Source organism: Acipenser ruthenus, chromosome 7 (assembly GCF_902713425.1).
Source record: "Acipenser ruthenus chromosome 7, fAciRut3.2 maternal haplotype, whole genome shotgun sequence".
In the NCBI taxonomy this organism is placed as follows: Eukaryota; Metazoa; Chordata; class Actinopteri; order Acipenseriformes; family Acipenseridae; genus Acipenser; species Acipenser ruthenus.
The window spans coordinates 25,749,802-25,763,941 of record NC_081195.1 but is presented as its reverse complement, the minus strand read 5'-3'; the positions used below and the strand labels follow the sequence as shown (position 1 = coordinate 25,763,941).

Sequence of the window (14,140 nt, the reverse complement as noted above, 5' to 3'; positions counted from 1 at the left end):
TGCTGTCACCTCATTGCGACAAGATAATACCAACAGAAGATTTGAAATGGGATTTCCTTCAGTTGAGAAGCATCAAATGGTTGCTGTGGCCTATATTTTCATGTGACTTAAACCCTATTCAGAAAGCCTGGATGAGTGAAGAAGTGGTGACCTCCTCTCCTGCTCATGTGTGTTTGGGTCTGTGAAACCAGCACCATCATCATTATTATTTATTTATTAGCAGATGCCCTTAACCAGGGCGACTTACAATTGTTACAAAATATCACAGTACAAAGTATCAAATTACAAAATATCACATTGTAAAGTATCACATTACAGAGACAATGTCAATAGTCCTTGACAATAAATTGACCGCTAGTATTTGATAATGGTTACATTTACCTTTGAAGAATGTTGTTGAGGTCTTGAGGGGTCACTTTAACGTAGCCCAAGTCATTACATAGTAACGCTAAGAGTTAAAGCACATATTTTACAATTTCCACATTTCACGTTTGCTTGTCCAAGTAATAAAAAATAAAAAAAACACATTATATTAACAAAACATACAAGTGGTCATAATGTAGACAAACACATGACACTGGATAAAGACGGCAATCAGGCACAGTAAAACTTACGCGCCAGTTGCAGGAGACGGCAACTGAGCAACGGTGCATCGTCTGCACAAACATCATTTCAGTAAAATCAGTTTTACAGAGATTGTTAACATTCAGGGCTAACAGAAATACAGGTGTTTCATTTATAAAACTTGTGGCTGGCATATCGTTACACAGGAATCGTAATCCCAAAACCCAAACCCAGGATACAGCGGCTCTGCGAAATTGCAGTGGAAACTGTGCAGCAGGCTTGCTGTGTTAGAGATGCTATAAAATGACAGAACACCAGCAGGGCAGTCCAGGTGCACTCCAATCCGGGGGGACAGGGGGGCGTTTATTTCAGTGAGCTTTTTATTGTGCCAGGCGGAGTAACAGGAACCCGAGCAACACAAACTCCACGACTTGTCGTTTCTCCCAAGACGGCAGGAGTCATCCCATCCTTTCCTGCCGATTCCTTTATAAGTGACTCCAATCGTAGCTGTTCCACTCCACTCAATTTCCCAGTAAAAACGAGCCCCAAATAAACCCTCTGTGCAAAGCACCTGCCACACGGTGTTAAATCTGGCCGGGAGCTCAAGGTATAGCTGGCTCTTATCTCTCATGGTCACCTTTGAGTCGGCTTCAGATATCCAGAGGTTTCTATGTGCTGTGCTGCGGTCCAAGGCAAGTCGACAAGAATCTGATTGAAGAGAAAATATAGAGCGCTCAGGGTTATAGGGCTCTACAATTCAATTAAACAATTAAAATACAGCCACCGTTAGCATATTAAATTAGGACTGAACCTATCCTTTTACTATTAACGAAAAAAATACACTTAAGAAGAGACTCACATTGATGCTGAATCACTGGGATCCTTTAAACTTGACAGCATTATGAGATGAACCAGAGCAGCATAGATGGGTCGAATGGCCTCTTGTTTGTAAATTTTCTTATGGTCTATACACTGTGTTGCTTTGACTTTCCCTTGTTCTAATGATTTAAGTAATGGCTCGAATCGTAATTTAAATCATTAAAAGACTTAAGATTAATTGAACTGACCCTAATAGTCCCTGTATCTCTGTTTATATATTCTGTTCCCCATATCTCCCCTAAAAAATTATGGGATAGAAATAACTGGAGTTCATTACAGAGATCACATTGTCCACACACATCCAAGTTCAAATATGTATTTCCATGTTAAAAACATCTATTTCATATTTCAGTAAATAAAGCACTATGCGTGTTGAACGTTTTTAATATTGGGGTAAAACTGCACCCTATACATGTTTTTTCCACTCCTCTCTTTTGGGTTAGTACAGCTGATCTATACAGGATAATGGCACTGCTGTAGCGTGTTACCAGGTAACAATGGAACTCTTGCGTTATAAAGCATTATGTCTGTCGTATATACTTCTCTCCAACTGTCCATATACTTGTATCAATGAATAAACTATATGAATCCTGCCATTATTACCAGTGTCAGGTTCTTGTATAATTGAAGGTATTGTAGTTGTCATACAGAACCCAAAAGGGTGTTAAACTACAATACCTGAGAAACTACATTAGCAATCCTCACAACACAGGCAGCAATGAAGTGGACCTGCTTCTAAAATGAACACCCTCCTGTAAAATGTTTTGCTTGATACCTGCTTTCTCCAATCATGTTTTGTAAGTGGCACTGACAATGATCTCATTATTTTTATTAGGAGCCCAAAACATTTCATACGAGCACAAATTAAGAATAAACAGATTCAGTCATATTATAATGTTATATCTAACAGGAAGGACCAAGTTACAAAAAGGGTCAGGCCCTGGAAAAGAATAGTTTTGTACAATTATAGGTCCTGTTGGCCAAAGCGTGTGGATGTATTGTTTGGCTTTGGGGCCACTGCCAGTTTGGGTGCAAAGTTAGACTCCTGTTTTCCTTTATTAGACACATCAAACAAGGAACACAGGATACTGCTAAAGGTGCGTCTGGTGTTACAATCAGTTGGCTCAGCAAAGCTACCATCACGACAGTCATTTTTATGCGCTGTTATTCTCAAAATATGATGCCTGTCCACCCCATGTGCACTTAAAATAACAGCAGCTGTCTCCTTTAGACAGTGGTTTGTGTAGATGCGGTTCAGCTTGGCATCTCTGCTGATATCAGTCATCATACGGATAAGTTTGGGGAGGCCCAGATTAGCTTTCTCATACCAAACGTCTAGTCCTAGCCCCCAGTATTTAGGTTTGTTAGACTTTTGCCACAAGGAATTTCTCGCCGGATGTAACTTGGATGTATACAATTGATAGGCTTTCAAGGGACACATCGGATTGCCGGGCTGTGCGTACATCCTGGCTTCACTGGTTTTTTGCGTGGGGCTACAGGAAAAATGCAAGTATTGAACCCCTGCTTTATCCACAGATATAGCAAAGGTGTTTTTTGTCATTCGGTGGAGGTGTTCTGCTGTACGGACAGCAAAGTGCAAAGCCAGTGTCATCCAGACATAACGTTGCAGGGCGAGAGGATTGTCTACACCCAGGACTCCCGTCTCTATGAGTTTTTTAAAATCTCCAGGTTGAAGGGGGGCATGGTGACTTAACATTCCTTTGTTCTCCGTTTCTAACTGTTTCAGGAGCCCCAGAAACTTCTGGTTTGAGGTGAGGAACGGTTTACCAGTCATTAGACTCAGCTGCCTAGAGTATGGGGGGTCACGCAGATGCCGATTAATTCCCAGACGCAGCGCTGTGAGTGAGGATTTGCCAAAATGTTCCCCGGTTTGTTTTTTGACGGATGGATAAAAACTGTAGAGCAAGTCATTTATTTCTTCGTCTGGCAAGTGTTCAAATATGGTAGGTTTTTTTTCATTGGCCAGCCACTCTGAAAGAAATTTAAAACAAATGTAAAACATGTTTTACAGCTGTTTGTTAAATGTGTGAAACAAATGTATCAGTTTTTTATGTTTATGTATTTATTTTTAATTTAGAGTGCCCAATTATTTTACCCCAGATTTTCTCCTCAATTTACAATGTCCAATTACATTCCCTCACTGGGTGCCCTCCGATCCCAAGCCAATTGCTTCTTTACACCCAGGAACTTGAGAACGTATGTCAGTGAGCTGCTGGTCAAGGCAGGACAAAGGCCAGCACTGCAGGTTTACGCTTGTGCTTATCAGGCACCTGGCCAGTTGGGTCCTCTATAACACAATGAGGAGAAACAGACCCTGTTGGGTTTGATCCCCTAACCCAGAGAGTAAACGAGACATTCCCTCTCGAATCCCCAGTAAAGACAGGCGGGTTCACAAATGCACTTCACCCAATGAATTAACAGAGGAACCAAACCAAGATGGTTACGTGCAGCGCAAGAATCTATTTCCACTAAAAAAAAACATTATCAGAACATGGAATGGGCGGAGAAGTAGTTTGGCATTACAGAACTTTATTTTAACTTAATTAACCAACAGTTATTCAGACAGTTAAAGTTAGTGTTTAGGCCTGGAGCTTACCTTCGCTTTGTGTTATATTCGCCCTTTGCTCGGATGCATTGCTGTAGGCTTTTTGCTGCAGCTTCAGCATTAAAATGATTTTAAGCAACTCTCCCGAGCAAATTCAAACGAACTCTCGATTATCAGGGCACTTTTATATCGCTTGCTCCGATGTAATTTTTTGCCTGACAACAGCAGACAAGATCATAAGCAAAGTGACACCTTAGAGATTGTTGCTAGCTTACTCAGAAAGCCAAGGGTGTGTTGTGCTGAACAGAGACCACTGAAGTACAGATAAACCTTTACAGGACTGATGCAGCTGACTGAATAAATACATGGTAACGTTTATTAACTGGGCTGTGTAGGACTAGAATATGATGCTATTCCCTGCAGGACGCTGGCTCTGTACACTCAAATAATCTTTATTTATTTTAATTATAAAGACGTTTCACAGAAACACAACCACTAAATTGTAATGCACTTTTCATGTAGTTGTTAAACAAAGTTATTTGCACATCTCTTACTGGACAGTAGGTGCTTTAAGTGCTTTAACAGAGCTGGGAAAGATCTTTATTTTAATGGTCTGAACGGGACTAAATAATATAATATTCAATTGAATATCCCTGTATTGTGAGTATGTAATAATATCCAAGGAGAAGCTGCAGGAATGGCAACGTTCATTATTGCTATTACTCACAGACGGTAGGCTGTGTTGTCCAGTGGTTAAAGAAAAGGGCTTGTAACCAGGAGGTCCCCAGTTCAAATCCTAGGTCACTCACTGTGTGACCCTGAGCAAGTCACTTAACCTCCTTGTGCTCCGTTTTTCGGGTGAGACGTTGTTGTAAGTGACTCCGCAGCTGATGCATAGTTCACACACCCTAGTCTCTGTAAGTCGCCTTGGATAAAGGCATCTGCTAAATAAACAAATAATAATAAAGACTATGCACTCTGTAAATAGAAGAACAATGATTACATTTACTGTACTGAAATTAGTTAAAATATTGTCATTTTATTTTGAAAAATATACAGGCACAGCAAAGTTTTGAATGATTCTGGTTAGTGTTGCTTTGGGAAGCCTTTCCCATTTCTTCTGCTGCTTGCAACAGGGTAGAATCATCAACCATAGGATCCTGGGTTTGTTGACTGCTTCAAAAGGACGGCATCGGTTTCAAGTCAAAGTTCAAGTTGAATGAAATGTTGCCGGTCGTGTTTGCCACGGGTACGCTGGTAGGTTTGTTTTTAATGCGTGTCGTTTCAGGAGGTGGGCAGGGGTGGCTCGGAGGCAATGATTGGTATAGGGCCTGGATAAAGCAGCATCTCTGCTGATCTCCTGCATCATAATTTTAAGTTTATTTACCCCAACGGGCTGGCTTTCATACCAAGCCAGGAGTGATGGGTGCCAGTCTTTCTGTTTGGGACGCTGCCAGAAGCATTCATTTTCAGGGCTCAGTTTTTCAACATATAATTTGAAAGCAGCTACGGGACACATCGGATTCCCAGGCAGGCCACATATTCGATATCCGGGACGCTCTTTATGATCAGCCCCCATGGGTTTTGGGCTAACAGCCAATTCCAAACACTCTCGGTTTTGGTTATCTACGACGACTTTGAAGGTAGACTTTGTCATGGAGCGTAGCGTCTTGGCGCCTCTCAGGGTGAAATGGAGCACTAAAGATACCCACACCAGTCTCTGGAGAGCCAGTGGATGATGATTTCCAATTGTTTTGGATTTAATCATTTTTTCAAAGTCCTCCTTTTCAAGTGCTTGCCGGTGATGTACTACATCGAAATGTTCCCGTTTCAGCAGCCCTACAAGCATCTGGTTGCTAGCTGAGAACTCCCTATCAGTCATCAGACAGTATAAACTGGAGCAAGGCAGCTCTCTCAGGTATCTGTTTATGGAAGCCCGTAAGCCTATTAGTGCTGATTTCCCATATTCTTTTCCGTCAGTCTTTCTGACAGACGGGTAGAAATTGTAAAGGTGCTTATTCAATTCAGTCGGTGTAAAGGTTTCAAATTGTGTGCTGATGTTTTGAGAAGCCAACCAATCTGTAAAATATAAAAAAAATAAAAAAAACAGTCTTTTCTTTGATCTGTGTAAGGTGTTTATAGTAACTAATGTATTTTTATATATATATATATATATATATATATATATATATATATATATATATATATATATATATAGACTATGTATTTGTGATTTTACTACATAGTTTAACTAATAAACAGTTTCAAATCTATTATAACTTATACCGTGATTAGCATGGCAAAAAGTTATATATGCTGTTAATATTTGTAATTCTATTTAGAATTAGCAAAACTTTTCTTTCAAGTATATGAAACAGTATTTAAATATAATCTATTACGCAGACACACTCTTCATTCAGACGAGAGGCTGATACCAATTCTATATTCACTTGTTGTATAAAGATAATTCTGCCGTACTTCAAATCAAATAAATGATTTGACCATTAAATTATTCATTTAGCAGACGCTTTTATCCAAAGATAGTAGGGGTGAACTATGCATCACAACTGCTGCTGCAGAGTCACTTACAATAGGACCTCGGTTTTACATGTCATCCGAACACAAGAAAGTTAAGTGACTTGCTCAGGGTCACACACATCCCAAAACAAAGTTAAACTACATTTACATAATGTGTGGATTTAGTATTTTATAGGCTATTTTAGAAGCACAGGCACTGTTGAATGTGTCTGGTCCTGAAGTGAGATTTAGCTTGTTTGTCTATGATCTGTATGGTACCTGGGTTTTGTGCAGACCATCCTAATTGCTAAAGTGCTGACGCCAAGAGGCTACAGCTAACCAAGTGATATGAAACTGATGTAATTATCCAGAGAGTTTGTTGGGGACATTTGTTTAAAACCATTTTAATGCTTAAATTGCAATGCATCAAAGTATATTACACCAAAGAATATAGAACTGCCGTTAAAACGTCTATGCTTATAAACACATTCTTAACCTCAATTAATATAGTGATAGTGAATTACTTTGTTGTGGCAATGTATACACGATTTAAAAAGGAAGTCCTCAAAAATAATTGTCAAGACTTAGTAAGTATGTTCAACAATGACCCTGGGTGCTAAAGGCTTACAGATATACAGTAAATGCTGTTTTAGTATTTCATCTTTACATCTCACATGGACACACACCAGTGTAATGGCCACAGTACATAACACAGTACACTCTTTTCCCCTTACCTTTGAAGATTTTAATAGCCCATTTAGTCTGTTTTTGTGTGGCTTTGTCCGTCCTATCATCTTCAACTTGTCTTTGGTCTTCTGTGAGAGAAACAAATCTAGAAGTTGGAAGTTTGTTGGCTTCATTATGGAAAGTTGCAGCAAAGTAGTAGAACTGTTTATATTTGAGGTACAAATATAAATTCTGCTTTTTGCAAGAACTTCCTTGTGCAACTATATTGAGAAATTGAAGCAACATGTAGCCTATTGCTTGATGTTTTTGACTGAGTTACTGTATAGTTATTCTAGGACTGATGAATGGGGATAGTAGAATAACCCACAGGTCCAATGGGCTGTTAACAGCTATCCTCAGGAGTGAAATAACCATAGCACCGCAAAGCAGGTTACGTTACCATAGCAAAAGACCCCTAAACTGGAAAAAATAAACCCTGGTATTAGTTACTTTCATACGTATGAACGCGACTAATATTTTTCATATTAGACTCCTTCCTACATCACCTTCTCCAGTGTGCAGACCGCCACTTAACGTTAGCAGCCGTCATCACTAATTACAACAAACACTGTAAAACAGAGAATAGGCAGCTACATTTAAAATAACTGAAGAATTTACATAAACGTTTTTAAAAGAGCAAGAAAATGAAAATACAACAAGAAAAACACACTGATATGAACCTCACAACGTCGAATTTGCGTGAGAATTACCAGATACCTGGCTGTTCGTTATTTCGTTGGCTTACGAACAGCCATCATGCATTTTGTCTCGCTCGACCCACATCCTGAGGGTCAAACAATGTGCTTGCCGCTATTAAGGCTATTCTGTAATTCTCTGGTCAGTTATATATTTACTTACCATATGGTCCACCTGGGTCACTTTCATTAACTTCAGGGACCTCAATGATATGAAGAGAGTCCAGTTCAGTTGCCTCCTCTTTTATGTTAACAGATTCAAATTCAGGGACTTCCTCTTTAATTTGGACAGCCTCTAGTCCAGCTGGCTCTTCTACTAAGTGGACAGTCTCTAGTCCAGCTCGCTCGTCTTTAATTTGGACAGTCTCTAGTCCAGCTGGCTCGTCTTTAATGTGGACAGTCTCTAGTCCAGCTGGCTCCTCTTTAACACAGACAGAATGCACTTCAGGAGCATTCTCTTTGTATTGGCTTGATCCCTGCCGAGGGTCTGCCTCTGTAACTGGAGTAGGGGTCTGCTTTGTAACCTCCTTTGGAATGCGTGCGGGACTAGTTCCCACTGTCCCACCTTCCACTGGATCTACAAAGGTCTTTCTCTTTCGAGAATCTGTAAGTATACAAAGATTTTGTTAAGAGCATTTTTTTTTGTTTTTTATTACAACATGTATGAGCTATGAAGATTGAGGAAACTATAGCTGAGGTAACTTTATCAAACCTAGAACATAAGGAAGTAGGGGCTAGTGGGGCTTGAGTGGAGTCTTTAAAATCTTAAAAGGAGTTGATAAAGTTAACCTTGGCTAAAGCTAAGTGCAGCACAGAAACCAGGATCAAGACAGAGAGGGCAGAGGGTTGAGAGTTGAGAGTTTGTATTGTCAATCATCCCACCTCTCTACACTCCTGGCTGCAGTGGTAGGATGATTTTGTATCTTTACCTCGAGTCTGTTCTGTAACCTCCTTTGGAATCTCTGCACATTTCTCTTTATTGTGAAGAGTTTCCACTGTCACATCTTTCACGCGATCCAGCTCAATTGTTTTCATTCCAGCACCTGTAATGAAGAGACACAAGCCTCACCCTACTCCTGTTATTCCATTTTAAAGTCTGCTACACGTTTGCATTACATCTGCACATACAATATGTAATGCAATTCCAAATGCTGTTCTCATGTGAAACTCATACTATACAAAATAAACTACAGCACAGTATTTGGGGGGGGGGGGGGGGGGGGGCATTTATTGCCGATTTTTATTATCTATTATTCCACATTTATCTATGCCACAAGTGCATTCAGCATTTACAAATTTATTTGAAGATTCTACATTTAAAACGCGTTTATTACCACAACTAAGGTACTGTCTACTCTAAAGCATTATAGTTTTTTAAGGTGTTAGGATAAATAAATGAATGTTAACACATTATTAACACGGGGAGTGATTATATTTTACCTTTTAATGATCTTTCGCCCTCACCTTCGTGTCTTATCCTCAAGTTCGCAATCTGCACACAGTCCCGAACTCTGGTGAATAAATTCGAGTTTGCTGCCGCTTTGTCCGGATGCATTAAAACCTGAGCGCTTTGCACTTTTGTGTGGACAGACACAGCAGCTGAGTGAACATGGTGGACAGAGTACTGTTTCTGAAATGGAGCGATACTGTTCATCGAGGAAGGTTCCTTTAGTTTTCTACTGAGAGCTGAAACACGCGTTTCTAGCGTGTTCACCTTTTCTTTTGCAGACAGACGACTGGTGTTTACAAGAGGCCGGCTTGACATGTCCTTACCTGCGTTCATACATTCGCGTATCGTTTTCAGTTCATCCTCAGCTTTTTCGATTCGCAATTTCAGGCTTTCGATATCTTTTTCTTTTCCATCCATTTTGACTTGAAAAACAAGGTATTTGCTGTCAACCAGCTTGGTCATTTCAGACATGACTGACTTCACGGCTACTTTAACTGCGTGTTCGAAGGTGCGCGCAAGTTCTTCTTTACTCGAGAAGGACGTGCAGAACTCGACTTGTCCTTCATCATCATCATCATCGTCTATTATTATATCTGAAACACCAACCCCTGCCTCTGAACTGGTTTTATGTATTTTCTTATTGTGTGTCTCGCTGTTAAATTGTGACTCCGAGGCACGCTTTCTACTCATTTTTACAAACTACTTCACACCGTGTATATATAGAGATGATAATATGGGAATTGTCGAAATCTGTGACAATACTGATTCACATCACCCCATATAACGATGGCATAGGCCTGTTGTGGCGACCGCACCGTCTCATCCACATAAACAAAGTGTCGGTGCCGCTAACACACACAAACTACTTTCTTTTGTCGTCCTTTTCAGTCAACATAGAAATCTGACATAATTATTAGTTTATTTCCACGAATCCGCAATTAAGTGGCAATATTAAATAACCCGATTACTGAAATAAATGATCACGAGAAAAACTGCGTTAAGTCGGAATCGCCATAACAACACAGCCTCCTTCCTGTGTCAGTCCCAACAATGACACATTCATGCTTTATGCTAGCGCCATCTACCGGAAACCTCCAGGCAGCATCTAACAGGATACTGTACCTGTAATAATAATAATAATACAGCTTCGAATTATCTTTGAGAATATTACACGATTATTATTATTATTTTTAATTTGAAAGGGTAATGTCTTAAGCTACAGGGTTTAGTTCTTGGGTTCGTGCATTTAGGATCTCGAGCTACGTTAAGGCAACAACATCAAGTCGCAAATATTTCGTCTATTTCTTGGCATTCAGGCATGCAGTGTTAATATACATTATATATTTCAGTAAAATCCAGTAGTATTTCAAAAGGGATTCTGAGTAAAATATACACAAATACTCTGCATCATTAAGATATTTTGGTAACGCTTTATATTGCGTGGCATAAATTAATATTAGATATGCAATTGCATATTAAATTAATGTTAAATTAATATGTTATGGATGTGCAATCGATATTAAATTCACGTTCAATTATTCCTTGTTACTTTCCATTAACATTTAAGTCACATTAACTGTATTTTCAATAAAGCACATGGAAACAATGGGAAATTCTTACATATTTCCAAGGGTAACAAAACGTAATATAAATGGACGTGATACGCAATTACATTTTCAATCTACACCTGGTTAACATTTAGCAAGACACCAGCTATTACATATTTATCAAATATGAATTTAACATTAATTTAATATGCAATTGTATATCTATTTAATATTAATTTATGCCACGCAAAAGAAGCGTTACCGATATTTTTATCCCCCGCTGGGAGGCGCTAAATCTTAAATTATTGAATATATCATGTAGATAACGTATACGTAGTGTTGCGCGTTTTCGGTTTTTTATCTTTTAAGTTTATTTTATATATTAAAGTTTTTTTTACTTCACGTGCATAATATTGAACTGTTTTGCTCCTATTAATATATGGAGATAGATATACATGTGTATAATCCATGCAAACAAGCAAATAATACAATAACGGTAAGAAACCCGCGAGATAAATAAATAACGAAATAGTTTGAATATAGCGTGTAGTATAGTTCAATATATAGCCATTTACAGCATCCATACCAAAACTATAATGGGCTTGCTAGGTCCAGTAAGGGTATGGAATGGGTTACTTAGTTTTGATTCTGAATCATTGGTATCCTTTAAGACAAGACTTCTGAGATCTAACAGCTACTGGGAACTGGAGGTGCATTGTGGGTCGAATGTTCTCCCCTAAATTATGTTTAAATTGAATTAGCCAAAAACAAACTGTGATGCATACAGAGGTGCTAGTGTGACAGGGTGGAGGCTAGGAGCTAATCACAAGTGAGCATCTTAGCCACTATGCAAAAGAGACGGACTTGTCTGCATTCGGGGGTCTAGAGCTTCTAACCTCATCTCACCCACAGGGGGCAGGACCCAAATCACACAACACTGTTACAATTGGACTGAAATCAGGCTTGAATCCTTCACAGATAATATCTGTAATATACCATATGTGATTTTACCAATGGAAAGGTCCTTTTTATTATATGATTTTATTATACTTTTTTTGTAAAAATGTAACAAAGTGAAAAAAGTGGCGTTCCTTTAATGGTCTTTAAAAAAGCATTTGACAGCGTTGTATACCGTATTTCCAAAAAAGACTTGTGGATCTGGTTTTTAGTATTAGCTGACTCTTTATACCCAAAGCCAACCTGTTTTTAAGTAAATGAAGAGATTGGAGATTAGTAAGACAACAGAGAGAAGATCAGGTTCCAGCAGCCTGTACAGCCACTGATTAATTCAGCAGTCATTTTCTATTAAATTATCTATTTACTTGCACAAATGAAACCCACCCACTCAGGGAGGAAGATAAAGAGACAAAACACAAGCTAAACTGACCAAAATTAGGTTTAGCCGTGTAATTTTAAACCAATGACCTGCACTTGCCTGTATTTATTCATACAGTGTACATTCGTAGAAAGAACACACACTTGGAGTTTTTTTGTCTCTTGTTTTGCCTTCAAGTGTGTGTTCTTTCTACGAATGTACACTGTACAGAAGGCTAAACTAGGAAAGAATGTAACAAACAAAAATAAACACATATTATACTGAGGTTTTTTTTTTTTGGTCAAATTGCAGCCCTATTATATAAATCTGTTCAGAAAGAAGTGATTTCACAGTATGCAGTGTTCCCTTTTAAAGGTTTAGCACAGGAAATGGTCCCAGTAATTTTTTGGCATGCTTTTTCCATGGTTATATACTATGAATTTACCATAGTTTATCTTGTTTTTTTTGTATATGCTGTCACATACAGCTCTGGGCTTTACAGTGCTTACCTATGTGTTAACGTGCATACAGTGTCTCATGCTTTCTGTCTTAAGAACATAAAAACAGAAGAAAAATATGCTTTTCCAGTAGCTGATTGATCTCAAAACTTTGTCAAGTCAGGTCTTAAAGGGTTCCAATGATTCAGCATCAACAACACAGCTAGGTAACCTGTACCTTACTCTCACTGCACTCTGTGTAAAAAAAGTGTCTCATATACTCTGTCCATCTCCTCTTTGAAGGCAGTTTCATTCAGAAGGAACCGGCAGAGTGCACAGAATGATTTTATTGAATCCTGTTATTTTGACTTGCCAGTTGCTCAATCAGGTAATTGGTTAAATGAATCCGCTTTTCTGTTTCAGTTTTGGAGGAGAAAACAGCTCAGGTTTCCACGCTGATCCTCTACCAGGCTGAAGAAGGCAAAAGCAATCCCGGTAATTGAAAGATGAAGGGGAACATTAAACCTGCAATTACATGCAGCAGTAACCAGCAAAGAAAGAAACACTGCAGCTGTGTAAACTCGGTGCATGGCAACCGTGACACAAAGAGAAATGACTCCATCAGTCTTAACCGGTGGTCCAATTCCATTCATTATATAGGTCTTAAATAAGAACATAAGAACATAGGAACATAAGAAAGTTTACAAACAAGAGGAGGCCATTCGGCCCATCTTGCTCGTTTGGTTGTTAGTAGCTTATTGATCCCAGAATCTCATCAAGCAGCTTCTTGAAGGATCCCAGGGTGTCAGCTTCAACATGATGTCAGCCAGTAACTTGCTTTGAAATGGGAAGTGCGAGTATAACAGACTTATGTACAATTTTTGGAATTATTTTGTTTGCTACAATTACTGTAAGCTAGAATGCTGGGAGCCGTTGTTGTATGACATGTTCAGAGGCCTTTTCACATTTGGTCCACTATAAAACTTATATTGATATATTTGCTCCGTGAAAGGTGGAATCTATTAGCTAATAAATTAGTGATAAAACATACATTATATCAGACAGTTATTTCTGAGGTTTAATGTGAAGTCCCGACACTAGACTGGAGTGTACATCTCAGCATATTGTCATTAACATTTAGATTTTATTTGACATGTGTAACCTTGTGCAAAGTATTTATGAAGCTCCCTTCTGATATTCTTTAGAAATAAACCAAAAGAAAAATAATACAAAAGCATGTTTTATTACAATAGGTAATCAACATCTATGAAGCAAACAATAGGTACATTTCAGACTTTTTACATGGTATAGTGTTTCCACCACTATGCAATAGAATGATATTTAATCAAAGTCTTTTAGTTGCATAAAAGGTTTAATTGCAGCTCAATAATGTAATCAGCTAAGTGGGTCTAAAATAACAAGATAGTTTCTAATGATTCTTATT

The 14,140-nt window shown here is 38.7% G+C and overlaps 1 protein-coding gene across 5 annotated transcripts; it reads right to left on the bottom strand.

The window, feature by feature from the left end:
• Positions 1-165: 165 nt before the first annotated feature.
• Positions 166-10,462, bottom strand: LOC117415117 (uncharacterized). Of its 5 annotated transcripts, none has more exons than XR_009329111.1 (6): positions 9,388-10,454; positions 8,877-8,990; positions 8,111-8,551; positions 7,261-7,341; positions 4,737-6,088; positions 1,144-1,272 (listed from the first exon to the last, which is right to left on the bottom strand). XR_009329111.1 is itself a non-coding variant. In XM_034025094.3 (5 exons), the coding sequence occupies exons 1-5, from the start codon at positions 10,085-10,087 to the stop codon at positions 737-739; spliced, it is 1,872 nt and encodes a 623-aa protein (XP_033880985.2). In that variant the 5' UTR covers positions 10,088-10,455; the 3' UTR covers positions 166-736. The 5 variants fall into 5 exon arrangements, 3 of the variants coding, with proteins under 3 accessions (XP_033880985.2, XP_033880983.2, XP_033880982.2); XR_009329112.1 differs by lacking the exon at positions 1,144-1,272 and adding an exon at positions 3,291-3,435; XM_034025094.3 differs by lacking the exon at positions 4,737-6,088 and having other exon boundaries at positions 166-1,272; positions 9,388-10,455.
• Between the last annotated feature and the right edge of the window lie 3,678 nt (positions 10,463-14,140).

Bases quoted from the DNA above. Each gene is read 5' to 3' on its own strand.
- LOC117415117 (XM_034025091.3), bottom strand. From the start codon at position 10,087: ATGAGTAGAAAGCGTGCCTCGGAGTCACAATTTAACAGCGAGACACAC. The intron at 8,991-9,387 runs GTAAAATATAAT...TCTTCATTACAG, and splicing joins GGGCGAAAGATCATTAAAAG to GTGCTGGAATGAAAACAATT. The intron at 3,436-7,260 runs GTAAGGGGAAAA...AATTTCTTTCAG, and splicing joins GGCTATTAAAATCTTCAAAG to AGTGGCTGGCCAATGAAAAA.